The 27,809-nt window shown below is 44.5% G+C and overlaps 1 protein-coding gene across 1 annotated transcript in view; it reads right to left on the bottom strand.

Annotated features, from left to right (window-relative positions):
* Positions 1-5,807: 5,807 nt before the first annotated feature.
* Positions 5,808-27,809, bottom strand: part of LOC124607128 — a 62,050-nt gene continuing 40,048 nt past the window's right edge. Inside the window, exon 4 of the mRNA XM_047139335.1 lies at positions 5,808-6,463. Within this exon, the coding sequence (XP_046995291.1) occupies positions 6,245-6,463 (219 nt within the window). The 3' untranslated portion in view covers positions 5,808-6,244. The remainder of the gene's footprint in view (positions 6,464-27,809) is intronic.

The raw sequence follows: 27,809 nt of genomic DNA, 5'->3' as shown, positions 1-27,809 counted from the left end.
CGTGTATTTGAGGGGTTTTGAGGGGCATGTTATGTTAGATAAGACACAATGTGTATTTATTGGATTGTGTTTTAATTTTGCTCCTGTGCTCTGACTTGCTCAGTCATGTTGTTGATAAATGCGTCTAAAACATATTAAGTATTTACGCCAACAGAGCCCCTAGTCACTTTCCACTCCCACGTTTCCTCTGTCACAAAGTACTTGTTGTCGGTAGCGTAGGTTTTCACAGAGGTGTGACGTGGGCGATAAACACACAGGAAGAAGAAAACAGAAGCTTTTGAAATGTGCTGCAACAGACTAATGCTAAGGATTAGTTCAGTCAATCTGAAAACTAATCAGAAGGTGCTGGATAGAATTAGGGAAAAAATATATGTCACAACTGGATTAAAAGAAGGGATCGGTTGATAGGTCACATCCTGAAGAATCAACTGATCGTCGCTTTGTCAATGGAGAGAAGTGTGCGGGGTAAAAACTGTAGGGGGAGACCAAGGAACGATTACAAAAAGCGGACACAAATGCACCTCCAGAAAAGAAAAATTAGTACACTCTTTTAGAGATTTCCATTTCACTCAAGATGTATTGTTGCAACAGTGCATATGGAGTACATGAAAATAATTACATTTACAGATCAATAGCACAAGTGGTTCTGAGGTACCAGGTATCGACACACGGTGAAACACCCCTATTAGTATGCGTCGTAGTCTCCACGGGCGGCAGTGCAGGCACTGAGTCTGACATCCGCTCAATTGTACAGATGGCGAATACTGTTCTGGGATACATTACGCCATGCCTGTTCGACCCGTTCATGTAGTTCTGTAAGAGTTGTTGGTTGACGAGTCTCATGAGTCGTTTCTTGTCCCAACATATCCCACACGTATTCGATCGCAGCCAAGTCTGGAGGCTGTGCTGTCCAGGAAAGTTGCCGCTCGTCTTGCTGAGCTCGTTGAGTTTCACGGGCAGTTATGGGGAACATTAGTATGCAGGGTGATTCACGAAGATATGCAAATATTTTAATATATTGTTCTACAAGTGAAACTAAAGAAAAAAGTTCATACAAACATAGATCCGTAAATGTTTAGTTTTGGAGTTACGGCTAATAAAAGATTTTGCCTGAAATTTAGGAACTTCGCTAGCATGAAGCCACCACAAAACTGTACGAGATTAAAGTAAAGCATGATTTACATTTTTTGTTGTTGTTATTGATCAGGGGGATCTAATAAAACATGTCCCAGACGTGTATCTACAGTAGTTTGCCAGAGTATCCAGAGAAGCAAAGAAGTAATTTCGTAAATTTTTTAATTTATTAACTACTTGGCCCAATTCGTTTTTTAAATTCCAGGCAATTGCACAAAGTTTTCAACTGAAGTTGTAGGGAATTTAATTGTGGAAAAATGACGGTAATAACGTTAACTGGAACTGTATGAATGTGTCAGGTAATCTGCTTTTATTAATAGCATAGCACACGTGAATTCATGCTAAACCGGCGAAAACGAAGCTCAGTGTTAAGGAAGTTATACAGTGTACATAGCGTTTCTCAATACATTCACAGCAAATGTTCAAAAATCTCTCCACCGAGTTCAATGCATTTAGCTGCACGTGTATGTACAGATTTTGTTGCTCGTTTCAGTTTCACAGCGTTGTCCTTAATTTCGTTTGTTGCATTCATAATGCGAGCAAGTGATGCCTCACGTGTATTGACTTTGTCCTCATAAACTATGTCTTCCATCCATCCCCACACACAAAAATCCATTGCTGTCAAATCGGGCAATCTGGGTGGCCACAGACGTGTATCACCACGACCAATCCATTTCTGGGGAAAATGTTCATTTAAATGTATAGTAAAGGCGTTGGTGAAATGTGGAGGCGCGCCGTCATATTGAAACTACGTTTGCAATCGCGTAGCAAGTGGAACATCTTGGAGCAAGCGGGCCATTTCTTCTTGAAGGAATTGTAAGTACGTCTCGCCAGTTAGACGCCCTAGGAAAATGAATGGTCCAATAAAGTGTGTGTTGATTGTACCACAACACACATTTATGCTAAATCGTTGCTGGAAATTGCATTGCACTGTTGCATGTGGGTTTGCTTCAGACCACACGTACTCATTAAGTAAATTCTTCATACCTTCTCGAGTAAACAGTGCCTCATCAGTAAATGAAATGCATTTGTGTAACTGCCGATTAGTATTTAACCAGTTGCACAATTCCATGCGGAGGGCAGGATCTCCCGGATGTAAATGACGCACTTTTTGTTTATGGTAAGGATACAGGTTATTATACTCTAAGCCGTACGTTAGACTGTGAAATGCCTAATCCTTGAGAGATGCGTCATGTACTGGTATCCGGGCTGCGTTGAACAGCATCCATAATATCGTCATCATCAAATTCACGTATCGAGCGCTCGTACTGAATATGAACGCTAGGTGGATAACCTGTCTCCCGTAACATTCGAAATACTCCACTAATGGTTCGTGCAGTCCGAATCCTCCGAGTTGGATAACGTACGCGATATTCGTTAACTGCAGCCGTTGCATTATCATCACACTTGCCGTAAATAAACGCCATATCAGGGTATTCCTCTGACGTAAATTTGAAAGGCATCCCTATTCCATAATTAATCTACACTCTACAACAGTTACTATGTGGTTTCACTTAAATACACTGTTGTTATTATGTTCTTTCACTGAACAATACAGAAAACTAACTCGTTACAAGGTTAGGAAACGACTGAAACAACTCACCAACGGTTGCCAACAATGACATAAGCGTTTTTACATTCTTAATGGAAAGTAAACAAATTTGCTTGTATAATAATCTTTGCTTCTCTGGATGTTCTGGAAAACTACTGCACATACACGTCTGACACGTTTTATTAGATTCACCAGACCAATAAGAACGAAATAAATGGAAATCGTGCTTTATTTTAACCTCGTACAGTTTTTGTGATGGCTTCATATTAGCGAAGTTGCTAAATTTCAGGCAAAATCTTTTACCAATCGTAACTCCGAAACTAAACATTTGCGTTCCTATGTTTATATGTATTTTTTCCTTTAGTTCTACTTGTAGAATAACATATTAAAATATTTGCATATCTTCGTGCATCTCCTTGTATTGGAACAACACATCACATGCCTGTTGCGAAAACACAAAAGAACGGACCTAACAACATTCTGCACGTAGCGAGCGCTGTTAGCTTCTCCTTTAGAAACACCAAAGGTGAGCGAGACTTGTAACTTATCGCATGCCAGACCATAAGGCCTGGGGTGGGGCCACTGTATCTTGGATTAAAGCACTCTGCGAGACAGCGCTCACCAGTTCTACGTCGTGCGCACAAACTACCATCACTTGCGTGTAGGAAAACTCTACTTTCATTACTGAAGACCACTGCGCGCCATTTCACTTTCCACGTGATCCTCTGATGGCATCAGTTAAGCGTACACGTCGATGCTACAGCATGAATGGAAGACGGGTTGGAGGTGTGCGTGCCCGTAGTCCCATGCCTAATAACCAAATGGTTCAAATAGCTCTGAGCACTACAGGACTTAACATCTGAGGTCATCAATCCCCTAGAACTTAGAACTACTTAAACGTAACTAACCTAAGGCCATCACACTCATCCAATACCGAGGCAGGATTCGAACCTGCGACCGCAGCAGTCGCGCGGTTCCGGACTGAAGCGCCTAGAACCGCTCGGTCACAGCGGCCGGCACCTAATAACCGGTTCGCAACAGTTCGTGTTGACACGTCTCAAGTCCTCTTATCTGTGATATGGTAGCTGTACGGTCTGCCACTGCTGATCTTACAATTCGATTATCCTGGCGGGCGTCTGTGCTGCGTGGAACGTCAGAACATCGTCTGGAGGTGTGCGAATGTTCTCGTGATCAGCAATACCAGGATCGCTGCACAACTGACGCAGCACGTCTAACTTGTGTGGCAATTCTTTAGAAGGACCAACCTGCCATTCTGATGGCCACAATTTGATCTCTTTCATACACGCTAAGCTGGCTGTCGGAAGCACGAGTGGCATGGTTGCTTGCTTCGCACATTTGGACCATAGTGAGCCTTCTGGGTGTGAGGATTCCCTACAAAAAGGTTAGGCCAACATGGCGCTCTGGTAGCTATTCCACTACGCAGTCTGTTCGCGGACGACGTTGAAACCATTTTCACTACATCTACTATCCCCCGAGTGGCATATACCGTCATCGGATCTAAATCGATGTCGTCTATCGCAATGTACCAATATTTTCCGGCATTGTAGAGACAGGTTGAATTAGTTATGCAGAGATGAAGAAATTTTCATAAGAGGAGCATCAAATCAGACTTCGGATTGATAACGGCAACAAAAACAAGAGACTATTTGGATTGTGTTGTGTAATGTAACACTCAAGTCCGGAGATAGGAAACTTGTCCTATGTAAATATTACTGTAACAACATTAACCCATTTCTTCCCAGTCTTGCGAAAACGCGACACGAAGTTTTCAGTAATTTATTTTTCTCACCAAGATTGATACTAATAGTGAAATATAAAAAACAGAGAGAACTTGTGAATGCCTTTTCAAAGAGGTATGATGAGTTTTGTATAATAGGCTCACTTTGACTGCATTTTGAGAAAACAACACTGGGTTAACTGAAGTGGTCTGCACTCTGTCAAGCTTCTCGCATCTTCTGATGTGCTAGTGGTTGCATCTGCAGAGTGATGATGATAGTAACGCTTTGTGAAAATTCCGTGAGCTGAAAAAAAATGACAGATCAAAAATAAAATGAACAAAATTCAATTAGAGGAAGAAGGCAGAATTAAAATCAAACTACTTGGTATTTGGAAATTGCAAATAAATTTAATATCCAACTGAGCGTTGGAGAGTCTATTTACACTAATGTATAAATATAGAACCTGTTGTGCAGTTTTACTTTAGCGTGTGAGCGGAACACATTCTTAAGGACACAATAACCTAATTCGGATACATTAGAATACGAGGTACAGCTTAAGTTCTTTCCATGCTGATCAGATTAGCTCCATTAACAGCTGTAGTTTCACAGACAGAACAGCCGTTGACAATCAGCGGTTAAGGAGGGTAGGACGTCAAACGGGCCGACTTGAAGCAGGAGAGGCACCAAAGGACATTTTAATTTCCACTGTCTATACTTTTACAAATAAATTCATAAAACTTTAACAGCATGACCAGGAAGGATTCGGGATTCATACCGATAGCATTGGAAGCTCAAAAACGTAACAAAACACTTTTTTTTTACATGTGAAATTTCATCATTTTTTTCACCTACTACTGGCTGCATTTGTTGCTATAGGTACACTTCTCTTCCAAAGTAAGAGAGATTCTTCGATGACTTTTGCACAGCATACAAGCCATAGTTACAGGTGTATGAAACTCTAAAAGTTATTTAATTTATGAAAAAATGAATGAACTGTTACATTTTAAACTTCATGTTTAGAAAAAACTCAAGTTTTATAGTTAATTATCTCTATTTTTTCCACAGTTTTGTAATAGATTTGGAAAATTCTAGAGTTTCATATACCTGTAACTGCTGTTTGTATGCTATGAAAAATTCATCGAAGAATCTCTCTTACTTAGGAAGGAAAGTGTACCTATAGGAACAAATGCAGCCAGTAATAAGAGAAAAAATGATGAAATTTCACATGTAAAAAAAAGGTATTTTGCTACATTTTTGAACTTCCACTGCGATGAGTGTGAGTCCTCAACCGTTCCTGGTCATGGTGACAAAGTTTTATGAATTTATTTGTAAAAGTATAGACAGTAGAAATTAAAACGTCCTGTGGTGACTCTCCTGCTCCAAGTCGGCACGTTTGACGTCCTACCCCCCCTTAAAGAACAGGCAAGTAGATGTCCAGGGTGATGGTGATGGAATCTCTACTTCACTGGATCTCTGCAGCTAAAATTAAACAAGTATTAGCGCAAAGCGGCGACGTTAACTTCATATGCGCTCAGTAGCTCCGACTATGAGAATTCTGGTGTGAACATCACGGAAAGAGCCCATTCACTAGACACACAACGACATTGTAATTCATCGTTTGTTTTTTAATAGTCCCAGGATGTTTAGTAGAGATTTCGAGGCAGTGAGTAGCTGAAGCAAACTTCGCGACAGAGTGACAACAGAGGGACGTTAGTAATTGGCAGCACCACATAGCATTTAGCCCAGCATAGCGACTGCTTCAGTGAAGTCAGAACGGTTCTCTGGTTCGGCAGCGTTGGACTGGGCTGTCCGGAGGTGGTTAGAAGTAGGGCTGGAAGTGGACGTCCTGGAAGACGGTGACGGGCCCGGAGCGGGGGTGCAGGGCGGTGGCGAGGCAGCGGTAGAGGCCCACGTCGAGCGGCGAGGCGCGGTCCACCAGCAGGGCTGAGCCGCCGGGCAGCGGGCGCGGCCACAGGTGGCCCTGGCTGTGGATGCGGCTCGAGCTGCCCGACCTGTCCACTCTGGTCCACACCACGTTCTGCAACACGCAGTTACGTCCAATATGAAATACACACATCAAAAAAAGTTTTGCATCACCCCGGTTCCCAGAACTCTTAAAGATAGACGTTGACTGTGGATATTGTATCACAGACACAGTCCCTTTCACTGTTTAGAGATGTCACTAAACCCACCCAAAGATGCAAACGACCATGCATGAGCGGCGCTTATGAGATGGAGGGGGTCCGAAATCCGATCAATTCAAGTCGTTCCACCAGGAAGGACGTACACGGCTCGTTTGTAGTTCAACCATGCCTAGACGGTCAGTACCGCGGCTCTATCACGTCCGCATTGTTACTTTCTACCAGGAAGGTCTCTCAACAGGGGAAGTGTGCAGGCGTCTCGGAGTGAACGAAAGCGGTGTTGTTCGGACATCGAGGAGATACAGAGAGACGAACTGTCGATGACATGCCTCTCTCAGGCCGCCCGAGGGCTACTACTGCAATGGATGACCGCTACCTACGGATTATGGCTCGGAGGAACCCTGACAGCAACGCCACCATGTTGAATAACGCGTTTCGTGCAGCCACAGGACGTCGTGTTACGACTCAAACTGTGCGCAATAGGCTGCATGATGCGCAACTTCACTCCCGACGTCCATGGCGAGGTCCATCTTTGCAACGACGACACCATGCAGCGCGGTACAGATGGGCCCAACAACATGCCGAATGGACATCTCAGGGTTGGCATCACGTTTTCACCGATGAGTGTCGCATATGCCTTCAACCAGACAATCGTCGGAGATGTGTTTGGAGGCAACCCGGTCTGAACGCCTTAGACACATTGTCCAGCGAGTGAAGCAAAGTGGAGGTTCCCTGATGTTTTGGGGTGGCATTATGTGGGGCCGAAGTACACCACTGGAGGTCATGGAAATCACCGTAACAGCTGTACGACACGTGAATGCCGCCCTCCACCCGATAGTGCAACCATATCGGCAGCATATTGGCGAGGCATTCGTCTTCATGGACGAGAATTCGCGTCCCCATCGTGCACATCTTGTGGATGACTTCCATTAGGATAACGACATCGTTCGACTAGAGTGGCCAGCATGTTCTCCAGACATGAACCCTATTGAAAAGGTCTAGCTAGGATGGACTGAAAAAGGCTGTCTATGGACGACGTGACCCACCAACCACTTTGAGCGACCTACGCCGAACCGCCGTTGACAATCTGGACCAACAGTGCTTGATGAACTTGTGGACAGTATGCCACGACGAATACAGGCACGCATCAATGCAAGAAGACGTGCTGCTGGGTATTAGAGGTACTGGTGTGTATAGCAATCTGGATACCACCTCTGCAGGTCTCGCTGTATGGTGGTACAACATGCAATATGTGGTTTTCATGAGCAATAAAAAGGGCGGAAATGATGTTTATATTGATCTCTATTCCAATTTTCTGTATAGGTTTCGGAACTCTCAGCAGAGCGGTGACGCAAAACTTTTTTTGATGTGTGTATTACACGTCATTACTACACTGAAGCGCCAAAGGAACTGGTATAGGTGTGCGTATTCAAATACACAGATATGTAAACAGGCCGAATACGGCGGTGCTATCGGTAACGCATATCTAAGGTAACAAGTTTCTGGCGCAGTTCTTAGATCGGTTACTGTTGCTACAATGCCAGGTTTTCAAGGTTTAAGTGAGTTTGAACGTGGTGTTACAGTCGGCGCATGAGCGATGGGACACGGCATCTCCGAGGTAGCGATGAAGTGGGGATTTTCCCGAACGACCGTTTCACGAGTGTACCGTGAATATCAGGAATCTGCTAAAACATCAAATCTCCGACATCGCTGCGGCCGGAAAAAGATCCTGCAAGAACGAGACCAACGACGACTGAAGAGAATCGCTCAACGTGACAGAAATGCAACCCTACCGCAAACTGCTACAGCTTTCAAAGCTTGACCATCAACAAGTGTCAGTGTACGAACCATTCAGCGAAACGTCATCGATACTGGCTCTCGGAGCCGAAGACCCACTCGTGTATCCTTGACTACTGCACGACATAAAGCTTTACGCCTCGCCTGGGCCCGTCAACACCGACCTTGGACTGCTGATGACTGGAAATATGTTGCCTGATCGGACGAGTCTCGTTTCAAATTGTATCGAGCGGATGGACGTGTACGGGTATGCAGACAACCTCATGAATCCATGGACCCTCCATGTCGGCAGGGGACTGTTCAAGCTGGTGGAGGCTCTGTACTGGGTTGGGGCGTGTGCAGTTGGAGTGATATGGGACCCCTGACACTACTGTGACAGGTGACATGTACGTAAGTGTCCTGTCTGATCACCTGCATCCATTCGTGTCCATTATGCATTCCGACGAACTTGGGCAATTCCAGCAGGACAATGCGACACCCCACACGTCCAGAATTGCTACAGAGTGGCTCCAGGAACATTCTTCTGAGTTCAAACGCTTCCGCTGGTCACCAGACACCCTAGACATGAACATTATTGAGCATATCTGGTATGCCTTGCAACGCGCTGTTCAGACGAGATCTCTACCCCCTCATACTCTTACGGATTTATGGAAAGCGCTGCAGGATTCATGATGTCATTTCGCTCCAACACTACTTCAGACATTAGTCCATGCCATATCGTGTTGTGGCACTTCTGCGTGCTCGCGGGGTCCCTACACGATAGTAGGCAAGTGTAACAGTTTCCTTGGCTCTTCAGTGTATAACATCCCATGTTTACTTTAAAGACTCCAATGTAGGAAACGTAGTTTTATTGCGATATACGAGGTATGGCTAGGAAATAGCTGGACTGAGGCTGTCACAGAGTAAGTACGCATCCAGCAAAGATGAAAGACCGATAATTGTTAAGAGTGAAGTCTTCTCATCCGAATGCGGGATCTCTGGCGTCTGAAGACAAATCACTATGGCCGTGGCTTTCGTTTGTGTAAGAGGTGTTATTGTAATAATACAGCAACGAATTGGCGCTAAGTTTCACATGACACTTGCAAAACTGCTACTGAAACCTATCTGTTACTAAAAGAAGAATATGGAGAAGACTGATTATCACCTACGCGAGTTTTTGAGTGGTTTAAGCTTTTCCTAGGTGGCCGAGAAGACGTTGAAGATGACTCACGTCCAGGACACCCTTCAACACCAAAAGTGCGTGAAAATATCGAAAATGTAGGTTATTTGATTCGATCTGACCGTCGGCTGAGTGTCGATCGAATGCTGTAACTGAAGGAGCTGAGAAAGAATGCGTGAAGCAAATTTCACATAACCAGTTTAACATTGGAAAAGCGTGTGCGAAACTGGTGCCGAAAATTCTCGCAATCAAGCAAAAAGAAGCACTTGAAAATATTTGAATACCATTGAAAATCATCCTAATTTCTTGGAAAGAGTGATAACATGTGACGAATCTTCGTTTTTCAGTTATGATCCAGAAACTAAGCACCAATCCATGCGCTGTAAGGGTCCTAGTTCACCGAGAGCGAAAAAAGCTCGAATGAGCAAATCACGATCTAAAGCTATGTTGATTTTTTTTTCGATATTCATGCAGTTGTGTATCTTCACCGGGTTCCTGAAGGTCAAATTATTAATCAATATTACTACCTTGGAGTTCCTACTGAACTCCAGCTCAACTCCGCGAAAAAATAAGAAAAAAACTACCCGAATTGTGGAAGAATAAGTCATGGGTTCTGCATCAAGACGACGCACCGGCTTATACCGCATTCTATGTTAAGAGTTTTCTACTGTTGTTTCCTACTGTTGGATCACCCACCGTATTCGCATGACATAACACCAAGTGACTTTTAGCTATTTCCGTAGGTCAAATCTGTATTAAAAGGGAAAAGATTTCAGTCTCTTGAAGCAGTGAAAGAAAAGCATCATGTGTCATCATCGAGCTCACAGGGGAAGATTTCCAACACCGTTTCCATCAATGGAAAATTCACATGTAGCGTTGTAGGGATAGAAGAGGGGAGTTTGTTAATGGTGACAATAACTAAACATGTACGTTTTTGAAATAAAATGGTTTACAGCAACAGTCCTGTTGTTTTATAGCCACACCTGGTTTTTCAACATACTGCCCTCTGTGATTCTTAGCAAGGCAGCGATGTACATCTCTGATCGAACAGTTTTCATCCTCTCTTTGAACTCGCTGACGATTTCAGAGATTAGTTCTGGATAATTATTTGTAGCATATTGATGCTTCTTGCAATAATCTCGGCCGCCATTTTGTGGAAGAATAATTGGATTAGTTATTACTGCGACTTCTAATGAATTTAGCATATAAAACTAGCATATATGAGTGCATGCTGGCAATCGAAAATTTACAATGTGTGAAAGAATAATAAAAAATACAAAAAAGTTAACTAACTCTTTATCATTGAATAGTCACTACTAATCCCCACAGATTTTCGTGTTCGTAGAACAAGCTGCCGGACAAGGATGATGTTGGTGAAAAAGCAAACTGTTGCCGTATTTCGTAATTTCAACAGATACGCTCATAATAAGAACATCAAACGGACTTTATATTCAACACAACATTCAACGAGATACGAGACCGTACGCGGTGTTTAAAAAAATAAGTCTGCCTACTGTTATAGGAGACAGTATAGTGTGTTCATAAAAGAATTACCCAGTTATCAATTTTAATAGTACTTTCATTTGTGTGCCCATATTATCCATAGTTGTTTCGTGCTTTACACTTATTGAGCGTATTTGAATTCCGACTTTGCGACTACAGTCATTCATGGTAGGGTTTTACAAGTCAGGTTATCTTTGTACCATTTACTGCTTTTTTTCAAATGGCTCTGCTCTACCCAGTTGCATTATTTTGTACTAAAAGTAACAGTTTTATTACCGATATCATTTCTAGTTAGTATTTCAATTGTATTTCCAACTTTCTACAAGCTCTTAGGTTTGTGATTATCTGTTAATTGCGTTGGCTATGAAGAGAACTTCTGCTATAAACAGTGATCAAGGTGGTGTCAAATGTTTTTTTTATTCCAGTCTTTGATCACAATATAAATTCCTTTGGTGATGACCGGTTTCAGTCAGTAATGACCAGCTTCAGATCTGTTCTACACCATGTTCCTAATGTGATAAAGCCGTAATGGCATCATCAAAACATATAAATACACTCAGAAAAGCATCTCCACGTAGGACTAAAATATGGTGTAAAATAGGCCACATCGTCCACAAAGTCATTTTCCAACTGGCTCCCACACGGAGAGAGGACAGTTGTAAGTCTCAGGACTGTTGGATATGAAGTCCAGGTTTCCCCTCTCTAGTGGCGAAACGCCGGATCTTGACTGGCATTGGCAGTAGCTTGTGCAAAATTCTCTGCAAGCGTCCGAGCGATGTCTCTGGGTGTTATTTGGAGACACCCTTGTTTCAGCACTGCTGCTAATTGTAAACGACTGCGTTTACTAGAAATCCTCCTGATGGCTTCCCATAGTTTCGTATAACACGCGAAACGGTTGATTGAGTCCAGAAACGCTTGCCATGACCTTTTCTTGCTCTCCTTAATTATACGTCGAGCCCCTGCTATCGCGACCCGAAAGGCTTTAAGGTTGTCTGGTGTAGAGCAGCGTTTAAATCGTTGAAGAGCCGCACGCCTGTGCCGAATGGCTGAACTCATCTGTCCACCAAGGTACAGGTCGCCTCCTAAGATGACCTGAGGACTTTGGGATGGATAAGTCAGCAGCTTGATGCATCACTCGCATGATGTGGTCCACTCATTCCTGGACGTTGTTGCGATGTTCAAACACAGTCACCTGGCTGAACAGCGTCCAGTTACCCCTGCTTACCATTCATGTTGGTGGCTTCTCTTCAGGTTGTGCTCCAGTCAGTGGTGAATGCGAAGTGGCCACTAGAATGCACATCATCAATGACCTCCCATTGAACACAGTTGGCGAGGGCTGGAGAGCAGAAAGAGAGGTCAATGGCGGAGAATGACCCAGTAGCAGTGCACAGAGTTGGAGTACCTGTATTGAGGGTGCACAACTGGTGAGATGTCGTGAGGCTCTCCAAAACCCGACCCTGAGGCCAAGTAGATGTCGAGTCCCACAAGCCGTGATGGGCATTGAAGTCTCCCAGGCGCAGAAATGGTCGAGGGAGTTTTTCTATAAGACTTGTGAGAGTCTCACAGTCTGTTGCATCTTGCGGATGTAAATACAGCCAGCAAACAGTGATTCTCCGACAATAACTTCAACTGCAACTGCTTGCACGTCAGTAGCCAGGGGAAGAGCAGAAGAGTGGTGTGCGTTAGTGACAGCAACCCCTCCCTTGGCTCTTTCCGCCGATAGTTCATCCTTGTGGTACAGCATATGGCCCCATAGCACAGGGACGTCAATATCTTTAAAATGTGTTTCTTGTAAATGCAAGCACAAGGGGTGAGCCTATGCTGGGAGTTTCAGTTCCTCCTCCTGAACCCATTCATGTTCCACTGTAGTATGGGAGCCCTTTTATTGGTATGGTTTTCATCTACCCCTATCTTTGCACCGGGAAGGTGGAATGGGGGGGGGGGGGGGGGGAGAGACTGGAGGGACTGCATGGATCCTAAGCATCTAACGCCATTATGTCCTCCTCATCAGTCAGACGTGCCAGAATAATGTCTGACAGCACCTGGGACAGCTTTTGACCCGAACGTCATGATCCTTTCCCTACATCCTGTTCCTTCGAGGATAAGGGGAAAGGGGGCGTTGAGAGGCACTCTGCATTTCGTGTGTCTTGTTGATGGCCACTACGGAACTGGCGCTGGTGTTGGCCGCTGCTTTCATTGCTTTATCCTCACTCGCTTTGTCTTGAGATATACACAGTCAGGTGGGTAGTGGCACGATAGACGTCGTCATGTCGAGGCGTCCACGTTGGGAACAGATTTCTGTACCATGGAAGAATAAGAAGCGGCAAAGACAAGGGATTTCATCGCCTTCTTTTTTGGCTTCGGCAAAGGGGATCCACTTGGTCACTTTTATTTCCTGTATTTTGCGTTCCTCAGCAAAAACAGAACAGTCTCGGCTCCAGATTGGGTGGCTCCCAGAACGGTTGATGGAGGTCGCCGGCGATGGGCAGTCATCCCAGCCTCATGGGCTGCTTTTCTGCACTTTCCGCAGGTAGCTTCACCTCCGCAGCTTATGCTTGTATGGCCAAAACACTGGCATTTATAGCACTGCATAGGGCTTAGTATGTAAGGACCTTGCCATAATATGTTCAGGCAGCGTCGGAGAGATGAATGTGACCATGAAAGTTGCAGTTTTTTCAGTTTCTCCATCATTCCATCGTGCTCGTTGCTCCACATCAACTATCCGCCCATTCTTGCTTCAGTTCCACTATGTCCATGTCCATGATATTGCGGCACGTGACCACGCCCTTGCTGGAGTTAACAGAGGTAGCATCTCGACAACGATATCATATTCACCCAATCTGTGCGATTTCTGAAGAAGTTCAACCTGCAGTGATCAGTCAGTTTCGGCTAGCAAGGAACCATTATGTAAGTGTTCAATAAACTTTAACGTGCCAGCAAGTCCTTCCAAACCTTTATGGATATAGAAACGGGACACTTTTTAAAATGTCCCCTCCTTCCTCTTAATCAACCGAAACACATTGTTATTTATGACTCCGTGAGCCCTGTTACTTTAGTCAAAATTATTATTATTATCAGGATGGCTATCCTCTCTCTTTCTTTTAGATGAATGGATGTGAGTACTCGCAGGGGGTACAGCCATCACTCTAGGAGGAGAACAGGAAGATTTTGAGGATTCCATCTCGGTCCCACGAGCAGCTAAGGAAATAAGGGTCCACTCAGACACTTCAGATAGAACATACCCGAGTGCCGCAGTCTACGTTGTTGTCATTGGCCTCTAGTTATGTGCTTCGAGGTAGAACCGTGTGTGTTAGACCTAGAATTACAACTAGATGTCCTTGCATGTCTCCTTCTCTTTACCATGTAGTTATTTTAGTCGTATGTGACACATTTAGTGGTTATGCACCCGTCTTCAATTTCACATGGGTTTGCAATTACCCTCACTTGGGTTTCGCTGGACATGACTTGTGGCATTGTCAGTGTTTTTGTTGTAACAGCGTACGTATTGTCAACTCATAGATTGCCGTCACGTGTTCATAGCCGCACGTTAAATACACTCCTGGAAATGGAAAAAAGAACACATTGACACCGGTGTGTCAGACCCACCATACTTGCTCCGGACACTGCGAGAGGGCTGTACAAGCAATGATCACACGCACGGCACAGCGGACACACCAGGAACCGCGGTGTTGGCCGTCGAATGGCGCTAGCTGCGCAGCATTTGTGCACCGCCGCCGTCAGTGTCAGCCAGTTTGCCGTGGCATACGGAGCTCCATCGCAGTCTTTAACACTGGTAGCATGCCGCGACAGCGTGGACGTGAACCGTATGTGCAGTTGACGGACTTTGAGCGAGGGCGTATAGTGGGCATGCGGGAGGCCGGGTGGACGTACCGCCGAATTGCTCAACATGTGGGGCGTGAGGTCTCCACAGTACATCGATGTTGTCGCCAGTGGTCGGCGGAAGGTGCACGCGCCCGTCGACCTGGGACCGGACCGCAGCGACGCACGGATGCACGCCAAGACCGTAGGATCCTACGCAGTGCCGTAGGGGACCGCACCGCCACTTCCCAGCAAATTAGGGACACTGTTGGTCCTGGGGTATCGGCGAGGACCATTCGCAACCGTCTCCATGAAGCTGGGATACGGTCCCGCACACCGTTAGGCCGTCTTCCGCTCACGCCCCAACATCGTGCAGCCCGCCTCCAGTGGTGTCGCGTCAGGCGTGAATGGAGGGACGAATGGAGACGTGTCGTCTTCAGCGATGAGAGTCGCTTCTGCCTTGGTGCCAATGATGGTCGTATGCGTGTTTGGCGCCGTGCAGGTGAGCGCCACAATCAGGACTGCATACGACCGAGGCACACAGGGCCAACACCCGGCATCATGGTGTGGGGAGCGATCTCCTACACTGGCCGTACACCACTGGTGATCGTCGAGGGGACACTGAATAGTGCACGGTACATCCAAACCGTCATCGAACCCATCGTTCTACCATTCCTAGACCGACAAGGGAACTTGCTGTTCCAACAGGACAATGCACGTCCGCATGTATCCCGTGCCACCCATCGTGCTCTAGAAGGTGTAAGTCAACTACCCTGGCCAGCAAGATCTCCGGATCTGTCCCCCATTGAGCATGTTTGGGACTGGATGAAGCGTCGTCTCACGCGGTCTGCACGTCCAGCACGAAAGCTGGTCCAACTGAGGCGCCAGGTGGAAATGGCATGGCAAGCCGTTCCACAGGACTACATCCAGCATCTCTACGATCGTCTCCATGGGAGAATAGCAGCCTGCATTGCTGCGAAAGGTGGATATACACTGTACTAGTGCCGACATTGTGCATGCTCTGTTGCCTGTGTCTATGTGCCTGTGGTTCTGTCAGTGTGATCATGTGATGTATCTGACCCCAGGAATGTGTCAATAAAGTTTCCCCTTCCTGGGACAATGAATTCACGGTGTTCTTATTTCAATTTCCAGGAGTGTATATATGTTGGATTTATTTATGTAGCCTGTTGCGTAGTCTTGTCACTGGTCAATTAATAATGTGGTTTGTCTTTTAGGCGATATGTATGGCCAATATCTTTCTTTTGATATTTTGATTGCATGGATGTAATGGCTATTGGTTTCAATGTGGTTGGAAGACCAAGATGTGTACTGGATACGGTACATTTATTCATAAGTATATGTAATTTTAAATTCATTTTTTTTGTGTGTGTGTTCATTTGTGTTTAATGCATATGAGTACTTTTGAGTGGTTTGTTAGTCAGCAAGCTTTTCTGACACTTCATGAATAGATACTGTTGAGTTATCATTTATGGTGTACTGCATCCCTGAGTGCTAGTTAGATAGTTGTTGTCCTCGTATGTTATTATTTCACGGCAGTACATGATGTATGGATACTTTGGTACATGAATATCGTTCACCATGAATAGTTTCTTGTGGGGGTTTTTCAAATATTCTGCATATGTTACGATTATAGGTGGTGTCCTACATTTGGTCCTCTGACACGTCTTGGACGTTCATTTTATGTGTATGACATTAAGTATGCCCTTCAATAGTTTACACCTCAGCATTTTATACTTTGGCATGACACACAGATGTATTTATATTGTCATATTGACAGCTTACCATACTGACATTTAGATTTTTGTGAGGTTGTCTTTCAGCAAGGGCTACTTTCTCACAGATGTGTAGATGCTTTTCATCCTGAACATTACCTTGAGTTCTACATATTCAGTGTATGATATGACATAGGTGGTTCTCAACATTTGGTATCTTGACACGTTCTTGGACGTTCATTTTATATATATGACACAAATATGCCTACATTCGGTTTTCAGCTTAGCATTTTATAACTCTGATATGATGCTGTCCTTGTGTAAGGATACTAGCGCACAGATGCATGTTTCTTCGGTTTACTTATTTCTGAGGTTGTAGTTTCTTCCATACACTTACAATTTTCTACAATTATTTTTGTCGTTTAGTAGGTTATTTCAGGATTGTGCAGTAAAAATCATGGAATATTTAATTAATGAAGTTATTAATAAATAGCCTATTTGTATAATGTATAGAATGGGAATTCGTTATGGTATACCTGAGGTATGTGACAATGGATGTATCTGTTTGTTTTATCAAATGATTACTGAAAATTCACTTATAGTCTTGTCCTTGATTCTTATTCTGTTTTTAATCTGTCTCGGTAGTGGATAGTTGATAAGGTGATGATGGTATCATTACTGTTTATGCATACAGGCCTGAAGATGAGGCACTGAAGCACGGAATTTGGTACCCATTTAATAAATGACATCATAAGGACGGCTGTAGGTGTTCCATTTTATTACGTAACTGAACGGTAGAAGTTCCACAGCCCTCCAATCATAAGGATGGACATGCAAAAACATTTTCTATTTATCTTCAAAATCGCGTTAATCAAGGGAAACACACAGAAACAGAATGCGCCAGCATTACATGAAACTTTTTTTTACGTCAAATGTTCAAAAACACTCTTTTGTAATTGTTAGGTTCACCGCCAGTGTTTTTTGTTCCATATGAACGAAGGTAATGTTGACAGGTGGCTCACTCCACTGCTTGCCTTTACATGCGACCAATTTCATTGTTCCGCTAGCATAAAAATCGTAGTATCAACTGTTTACTACAGTGAAATGGAAGTGTACTCAAAAGAGGAGTCAGCAGATGCCATTTGCTGTGTGCTGACTAGCAGATTGTATTGGCTGTGGCGCTCTGCGTTTGTATCGGGAAAGATTTCCAGAACGACATTGCCCCTACAGAAGGACATTCGAAACAACTGATCATCGTCTTAGGGAGCGTAGGACTTTCAAGCTTACTACCCGCGACTCTAAGGTCGTTGACACCTCAACTCAAGGAAGAACCTCTTCGTGCAGTTGACGACGACAGCGTAAGGCAGTTAGCTGCAACCAGTAATATTTATCACATGACTGGAGAGTGCTACACAAGAACCTGCTGTATCTGCACAATGTATAGTGCGTTAGGGCACTATCAGCAGCTGATTTTCGTGCTCAGCTACACTTCTGTGAATGGTTCAATCAACAGTCTGTTAACCCTCACTTTAGAACAAATGTGTTGTTCACGGATGAGGCTTCGTTTCAATCTAGATGATTAATGTGTTCAAGAATTTTATTAACTGAGCTCTAACATGGAGAGCGGTTCTAGGCGCTACAGTCTGGAACCGCGCGACCGCTACGGTCGCAGGTTCAAATCCTGCCTCGGGCATGGATGTGTGTGATGTCCGTAGGTTAGTTAGGTTTAAGTAGTTCTAAGTTCTAGGGGACTGATGACCTCAGAAGTTAAGTCCCATAGTGCTCAGAGCCATTTCTAACATGGAAATAAATGTGTCCGGACCCATGTTTATATACTATATTTTCTTCTTCTACATTTGAAGAATGTTTCCCCAAAGTTTGGTCATACCTTTTTATTACACCCTGTTTATAGCATTTAAGTGATGGTTGTACATTCTTTGCTTTGCTTATGTTTGTATTAGTAAGCACAATAACATTTTACGGTAGCACCAGACAATGGGATAACAAATAATCAGTGGAGTAGTTACATATACAAAGGTAAGTCAATTATTATCCGCAATTTAGTTATATTTTTGTTTATTTTGGTAGTACTGTCGTTTAACGTTGATTACGCATGCTTTGTTTATTTGTTGTTATATCTTTGCAATTTTCAAGCTGCTAGGTTAGTTTCGTTATCGCTGCCGCGCTGTTAATCACGGCTGCTCCGCTGTCTATTTGCACCAAAGAAGAGCAACGTTCAGTGATCCGTTTTTTGTGATCGAAAGGCGTATCAGGGGCCGAAATTAATCGAAGACTTTCGGTACAGTACGGGAACAGTGTTTTGCCACGACGGAGTGTCTACGAATAGATTAAAAAATTCCGGAATGGTCGCACAAGTGTTACGTACGATGAAGCAGCCGGACGACCGTTTTCCGCCACAAATGAAGGAACCATTGAGCGTTCGCGTGAAATTATTCTCTTAAACAGACGATTAACTACTGACGAAGCGGCACATCGTCTGCAAATTAGTCACGGTTCTGCCTACGAAATTATCCACAACAGACTTGGGTTTCATAAATTTTGAGCAAGATGGGTCCCGTGGTCTAGGGGTAACGTCTTTGACTCATGATCAAAAACGTCTTCGGTGCCGGGTTCGATCCCCACCACTGCCTAAATTTTGATAAATAATCAGTATTGGCGGCCGAAGACTTCCGGGATAAGAAGTCAGCCTCATTCTACCAACGGCCTTGTCAAAGAGAACGGAGGAGCGGATAGAGGTTCAGGGCACTCTCTTGTCCTAGGGGTGGGAAATTGCCCCTAAAGGCGGAAGAATCAGCAATGATCAACGACATGAGGATGCAGAAGGCAATGGAAACCACTGCATTAAAGACACGTAACGTGTATCCACAGGACATGTGGCCTGTAATTGAAGAAGTGTCATGATGATCTCTCCATTGGCAAAAGATTCCGGAATAGTTTCCCATTCGGATCTCCGGAGGAGATTGCCAAGGGCGAGGTTACCATGAGAAAAAGATTGAACAATCAACGAAAGGATAACGTTCTACGAGTCGGGGCGTGGAATGTCAGAAGCTTGAACGTGAAAAGGGAAATGCAAAGGCTCAATCTAGATATAGTAGGGGTCAGTGAAGTGAAGTGGAAAGAAGACAAGGATTTCTGGTCAGATGAGTATCGGGTAATATCAACAGCAGCAGAAAATGGTATAACAGTTGTAGGATTCGTTATGAATAGGTAGGTAGGGCAGAGGGTGTGTTACTGTGAACAGTTCAGTGACCAGGTTGTTCTAATCAGAACCGACAGCAGACCAACACCGACAACGATAGTTCAGGTATACATGCCGACGTCGCAAGCTGAAGATGAACAGATAGAGAAAGTGTATGAGGATATTGGAAGGGTAATGCAGTATGTAAAGGGGGACGAAAATCTAATAGTCATGGGCGACTGGAATGCAGTTGTAGGGGAAGGAGTAGAGGAAAAGGTTACAGGAGAATATGGGCTTGGGACAAGGAATGAAAGAGGAGAAAGACTAATTGAGTTCTGTAACCAGTTTCAGCTAGTAATAGCGAATACCCTGTTCAAGAATCACAAGAGGAGCAGGTATACTTGGAAAAGGCCAGGGAAGATTTCAATTAGATTACATCATGGTCAGACAGAGATTCCGAAATCAGATACTGGATTGTAAGGAGTACCCAGGAGCAGATATAGACTCAGATCACAATATAGTAGTGATGAAGAGTAGGCTGAAGTTCAAGACATTAGTCAGGAAGAATCAATACGCAAAGAAGTGGGATACGGAAGTACTAAGGAACGACGAGATACGTTTGAAGTTCTCGAACGCTATAGATACAGCAATAAGGAATAGCGCAGTAGGCAGTACAGTTGAAGAGGAATGGACATCTCTAAAAAGGGCCATCACAGAAGTTGGGAAGGAAAACATAGGTACAAAGAAGGTAGCTGCGAAGAAACCATGGGTACCAGAAGAAATACTTCAGTTGATTGATGAAAGGAGGAAGTACAAACATGTTCCGGGAAAATCAGGAATACAGAAATACAAGTCGCTGAGGAATGAAATAAATAGGAAGTGCAGGGAAGCTAAGACGAAATGGCTGCAGGAAAAATGTGAGGACATCGAAAAAGATATGATTGTCGGAAGGACAGACTCAGCATACAGGAAAGTCAAAACAACCTTTGGTGACATTAAAAGCAACGGTGGTAACATTAAGACTGCAACGGGAATTCCACTGTTAAATGCAGAGGAGAGAGCAGATAGGTGGAAAGAATACATTGAAAGCCTCTATGAGGGTGAAGATTTGTCTGATGTGTTAGAAGAAGAAACAGGAGTCGATTTAGAAGAGATAGGGGATCCAGTATTAGAATCGGAATTTAAAAGAGCTTTGGAGGACTTACGGTCAAATAAGGCAGAAGGGATAGATAACATTCCATCAGAATTTCTAAAATCATTGGGGGAAGTGGCAACAAAACGACTATTCACGTTGGTGTGTAGAATATATGAGTCTGGCGACATACCATCTGACTTTCGGAAAAGCATCATCCACACAATTCCCAAGATGGCAAGAGCTGACAAGTGCGAGAAGCTGCTTACAAGAATAATATACAGAAGAATGGAAAAGAAAATTGAGAATGCGCTAGGTGACGATCAGTTTGGCTTTAGGAAAAGTAAAGGGACGAGAGAGGCAATTCTGACGTTACGGCTAATAATGGAAGCAAGGCTAAAGAAAAATCAAGACACTTTCTTAGGATTTGTCGACCTGGAAAAAGCGTTCGGCAATATAAAATGGTGCAAGCTGTTCGAGATTCTGAAAAAAGTAGGGGTAAGCTATAGGAAGAGACGGGTCATATACAATATGTACAACAACCAAGAGGGAATAATAAGAGTGGACGATCAAGAACGAAGTGCTCGCATTAAGAAGAATGTAAGACAAGGCTGTAGCCTTTCGCCCCTACTCTACATCGAGGAAGCAATGATGGAAATAAAAGAAAGGTTCAGGAGTGGAATTAAAATACAAGGTGAAAGGATATCAGTGACACGATTCGCTGATGACATTGCTATCCTGAGTGAAAGTGAAGAAGAATTAAATGATCTGCTGAACGGAATGAACAGTCTAATGAGTATACAGAATGGTTTGAGAGTAAATCGGAGAAAGACGAAGGTAATGAGAAGTAGTAGAAATGAGAACAGCGAGAAACTTAACATCAGGATTGATGGTCACGAAGTCAATGAAGTTAAAGAATTCTGCTACCTAGGCAGTAAAATAACCAATGACGGACGGAGCAAGGAGGACATCAAAAGTAGACTCGCTATGGCAAAAGAGGCATTTCTGGCCAAGAGAAGTCTACTAATATCAACCGGCCTTAATTTGAGGAAGAAATTTCTGAGGATGTACGTCTGGAGTACAGCATTGTATGGTAGTGAAACATGGACTGTGGGAAAACCGGAACAGAAGAGAATCGAAGCATTTGAGATGTGGTGCTATAGACGAATGTTGAAAATGAGGTGGACTGATAAGGTAAGGAATGAGGAGGTTCTACGCAGAATCGGAGAGGAAAGGAATATGTGGAAAACACTGATAAGGAGGAGGGACAGGATGATAGGACATCTGCTAAGACATGAGGGAATGAGTTCCATGGTACTAGAGGGAGCTGTAGAGGGCAAAAACTGTAGAGGAAGACTGAGACTGGAATACGTCAAGCAAATAATTGAGGACGTAGGTTGCAAGTGCTACTCTGAGATGAAGAGGTTAGCACAGGAAAGGAATTCGTGGCGGGCCGCATTAAACCAGTCAGTAGACTGATGACCAAGAAAAAAAAAGAATGGGTCCCAAAAACAACTCACACAGTTGCATAAGCAAACGCGCTTGGACATCTGCAAAAAACATTTGGATCGCTTTGGTAACGAAGGGGACAACTTCTTAGACAGGATCATTATTGGTGACGAAACATGGATCCATCATTACGAGCCGGAGAGTAAACGGCAGAGTACGGAATGGAAACATCCAAATTCGCCGTGCAAGAAAAAGTTCAAGACCCAACCGTCTGCAGGCAAAAGGGGAAAGGGGCACAACAATGAACAGTGTACGTTACAGTGAGATGCTTACTGCGAGGCTATAAAGCCTGGAATTCGAAGCAAACGCCGAGGATTGCTGGCAAAAGGTGTTGTATAGTTGCACGACAATGCCCGTCCGCATACTGCTGCCCACACTACTGAAACGCTTTGAAGTACTGGATCATCCTCCATATAGTCCCGATCTTGCCCCTTCTATCACTTGTTTGGTCCTCAAACAGGCATTAAAAGGCTCTCGATTTGCCAAGGACGAAGCAGTGAAAAAAGCGGTGCATTCTTGGCTCGCAGCTCAACCGAGAACCTTCTCTTTTATGATGGCATCAGGAAGCTTGTACAACTATGGACCAAGTGCGTTGAAACGCAAGAAGACTACGTCGAAAAATGATGTTCTTGTACGTTTCCTATTTGATTACAATAAAATTTTATAACTACTTTGAGGATAATAATTGACTTACCCACGTAGTAAAACGTACATTTAAACCGCATGTGTTAGTAGCTGTATTTTCGCAAGCTTTACTGTAGCGAAAATCATTGGAGACCAGATGAAGTTAAGTGCGTAGAAAGAAAACACTCGTGTGGGCCGATCCTTGTTTCTGGAGTTTATTTATCGTCGTGGAAGCATGGATGCCTTTACAAGAACGGACATCCATGCGGGCAACTTGAGCCCAGACACAGCAGTGTTGCCATTAATTCGCGTGACATTCACCGCCACGTTCAGTATTTGCAGGGAAATGTCAAAGATCTCGAGTGAGGTCTAGCATAGCGATGTTCCGACCTTTGCAATAGGTTGAGCCGTTCATCTATTACACGGGCCGCCGATCCTTTACTTGTTAATGGTCGATCCTTGTCCTATCATTTTCAGTGCAGTTCTTTGCCGCATATAATGAACTACGTAAATAATCCATAAGTACTATGAAAATGAATGTGTGTGTGTGTCTCTCTCTCTCTCTCTCTCTCTCTCTCTCTCTCTCTCTCTGTGTGTGTGTGTGTGTGTGTGTGTGGGTGTGTGTGTGTGTGTGTGTGTGTGTGTTTTCCGCGTCTTCTCCTTGCTTGAAAGTGGGTGTTCCATTTTCAATGTTTAAAGTTATATATAAAGGTGGTCGAAACATGATGACTATTGCTCACAGCGTAATTGAATGGCCGATGGTAGCATTGTGGCTACGTGACGCGCTAAGAAAAATATAAACGAGTAAGCGGACCAGAGACGAATGGTGCAAAAAAATGTTCAAATGTGTGTGAAATCTTATGGGACTTAACTGCTAAGGTCATCAGTCTCTAAGCTTACACACTACTTAACCTAAATTATCCTAAGGACAAACACACACACCCATGCCCGAGGGAGGACTCGAACCTCCGCCGGGACCATCCGCACAGTCCATGACTGCAGAGCCTTAGACCGCTCGGCTAATACCGCGCAGCACGAATGGTGCAATCATCCCAGCGACAATAAAGGGCGCAAATGGGGAAAACCACTGACAGCCTGCATTCGCCGAGGCAGATGGAAATCCGCCTTAAAATCCATCCACAGGCTGGCCGGCACACCGGACCTCGACGCTAATCCGCCGGGCAGATTCGAGCTGGGGACCGGCACGCCTTCCCGCTCGGGAAGCAGCGCGTTAGACCGCGCGGCTAGCGGGTCGGACCTCGACAAGGGAAGATTGTTATGGTGTGTCGCCTGGAAACGAGCATCTCGAAAAGGCCGAAGCTGATTGATTGTTCGCGTGCCACTGACTGAGCTTCTGTGGACAGTCGCTGAAGGACGGTGAATCACGAGAAAGCGACTTGATGATGGACGCCCATGCCTCGTCACGGAACATAGAGTTCGGATGCTTGCCTGCTCTATAAAGCAGCATTGGTAGCGATCTAACGACAAGTGTTATGGTCATACAGTTCAGTGCACACTGTCAACTTCGGACCAGATGACTCCTACGTGTTTTCTTGTCGACCCAACGACACTGACAATTATGACTGCAGTTGGTACGGGACCATTGAGATTGGGTCATGTATAAATGGAAAGGTGTTGCCTGGTGAGATGGATTAGGGTTCTTGTTTCACGACGTTGATAATTGTTTCTAGATACGCCGTCATTCAAGCGAATGGCTGCTGCACAGCCCCACGGACGGAAACCTCGGTTTCCACGAGACCTTTGGTTGTAATCAAAGGTGTCATAATAGCAGTGTACTACGTGACATTATTATAAGACCATCTGCGTCTCTTCATGCTTGATGTCTTCCCAAACGGCGACGCCATCTTGCAGCAGATAGCCCATGTTTGAAATACAGAATCGTGCTGCAGTGATTTGAGGAATATGTTAGTGAATTCACATTGTTGTCATGCCCACCGGACAAGCCTGATCTGAACTCAATGAAACACATTTGAGGCGCTTTCTGGCGTGTCCACAAAGCACGGTCCCGTAATTTATGGGTATTGCGCGACCAGTCGTAGATATCTGGTGTCACATACTTCCGTAAGCCTACCAAGGAATTTTCAAATCCATGCTACGGAGTGTAGCAGCTGCACTGCGTTCCAAAGATTATTGTCATTAAGTATAAGGGGGCGTTTAAAAAGAAACGAGCCGGAGGCATAATTACAGAAACCAATACCTGTATGTTAGAAGTATTGACCCTGGCTGTTGAGACACTTGTCTCCCTGTGACACAAGGCGGTGAATGGCTGTCTCATAAAAATCCCGGGGCTGCGATATTAACTAGTTCCGCACGTACAGCTGGACGTCGCAGTCCGAGGTGAATCATTTGCCCCTAAGAGCCTTTTTAAGGGGACCAAAAATTGCGTAATCACAGGGAGAGAGGTCCGGACTGTATGTAGGGTGGCCGAGAACCTCCCATTTGAATTTCTGCAGGAGTGACGCGACTGTGTTGGCCGTATGAAGCTTTGCATTGTCGTGGAGCAGAGTCGCCCCACGGGTGAGATTGCCTGGTCGTTTTGATTGGATCGCTTGGCGAAGGGTGGTCAAGGCTTGCGACTAACGCTGGGCATTCACTGATGCCCGAGCTGAATCAGAATCTTGCTCAAAGAAGGGGGCCATCTTGGTCGGCATAACCTTTCCTGTACTCGTGTGGATGGCCTTGGGTTTTTTTGGTGGTGGTGACCCTGGATGCTTCCACTGTCGTTTTGATTCTGGTTCAAAGTGATGACACCATGACATTTCCGGCCACCACTCGTGCCAGGAACGCATTTCCTTCCTGAGCATAGCGCTGCAGATGAGCAAGACAGTGGGCCATTCGACATGCTTCCTGGTGTGGTTGAAGACTGTGGAGCACGCATTGGGCACACACTTTGCGCATATGCAGTCGTTCCTTCATGATGGTGTGAACACTTCCGACGCTCAATCCGACTAAGGCGACTATGGCTTTCACTGTCACTCGGCGGTCCTGGGTAATTAATGCATCCACCAGCTGGACGATGTCATCGGTAATGCAGTGTGGTGCTCCAGACCGTGCATCATCGGCTAACGACACCCGTCCTTCCCTGAAGGGCTTGTGCCACGCCTTGACCCTTACAAGGAACATTCAGTGTTCGCCGTACACTTGTGACATTCGTCGATGAATGTCTATTCCTCCTACTCCTCCCGCTCTCAGAAAACGAACAACACCTCTTTGCTCTTCTGTTGACATCTCCATGTCACTGTTTGCAATGCGACTGCTAGCTCTGTATAGTCACGTGACTTGCACGCGTGCCCTCGAGCGACGGGTTGTGAACTTCCACGCTCTGATCGGAACCACACCTCGTTACACACGCCACGATATTACCCTCCTGTCACCAGTTTGCTCATTCCTGACTCCGGCTAGTTTCTTTTTGAACGCCCCTTATAGATAGTCATAATGTTTTGCCTCGTCAATGTACGGGGGGAGGGGGGTGGTAAAAAAGTAACGTGAATTTTTTTTTAATTTCGCGAGCTTCAAACATCCGATTTTCAATTATTTTTTATCTTGTTGGTACACATGTTCCTGATGTATGCTTGCATTTTCAGCTGCTTTTAGTTTATTGTTGCCAGTCGAAAAGTTCATACTTGTTTTCGAGTGCTCAGAGAAATTTTACTTTCGAGAAAGATGTATCAAAGAATCTGCATTAAATAAAGTGCAGCAGTGCATTCGAAATGTTGGCTGTAGCTTCTGGCGAATCTGCTATGAGTAAGACAAGAGTTTACGAGTGGTGTAAACGTTTCAGAGAGGGTCGAGAAAACTTCGAAGACGACGACCGTCTTGGGCGTCCCAACACATCCATTACTGACGCCAATGTTGAAGAATTAAAGAAAATGGTCCTCGAAAATCACTGAATCACCATCAGAGAGGTTGCTGACGATTCCATCATAACCTTTAGCTTATTCCAAGCAATTTTTCAGACGTTTTGACATGAAACGTGTAGCAGCGAAATTTGTTCCGAAACTGTTGAATTTCTGTCAAAACCGATGTGGCATAGGCATCACTCGGGAAATGCTTAATGAGGTCGATAACGATCCAGAACTTCTAAAGACGGTTATAACAGGTGACGAAACACGGGTAGATGGGTATGATGTCGTCCCACTGGAAACTCCCTGAAGAGCCAAGACCGAAAAAATTCGAGAAGTTCGATCGCATGTGAAGGATCTCCTCAGTATTTTCTTCGATTATAATGGATTTTGCATCATGAGTTCCTGCCTGAGTAGGCTCAATAAGGAATACTACCTGGGAGTTACGCGCCGTTTGCGTGGAGCAATGCGAAGAAAACGTCCAGAATTGTTGCAACACTACTCGTGGAAATTGCATCCTAATAATGTTCTCGCCCACATTTCAATTCTTATTCGTGATTTTCTGGCAAAAACAATACCGTTACGTTACCTCAGCCACCGTATTCGTCGCACATGACCCCCTGAAACTTCTTTTAATTCCCGAGGTTGAAAAGAATCATGAAAGGACGTCGTTTTGCCACCATTGAGGGGATAAAAACAGAATCGCTGAAGGAGCTGAAGACCAAAACAAGAGGGAGTTCCAGAAGGGCTTCCACGATTGGAAAAGACGCTGGTACAAGTGCATTAAATCTAAGGAGGATTGTTCTGAAAGGGACAAAGCTGATGTTGATGAATAAATAAATATTCTTTAAGAAAAACAAGAATTCCCGTTACTTTTTGATGACACCTCATATGTTCAATTTATT

This window comes from Schistocerca americana, chromosome 3, assembly GCF_021461395.2.
Source record: "Schistocerca americana isolate TAMUIC-IGC-003095 chromosome 3, iqSchAmer2.1, whole genome shotgun sequence".
Classification (NCBI taxonomy): Eukaryota; Metazoa; Arthropoda; class Insecta; order Orthoptera; family Acrididae; genus Schistocerca; species Schistocerca americana.
This window is presented reverse-complemented; position numbering and strand designations above follow the sequence as displayed.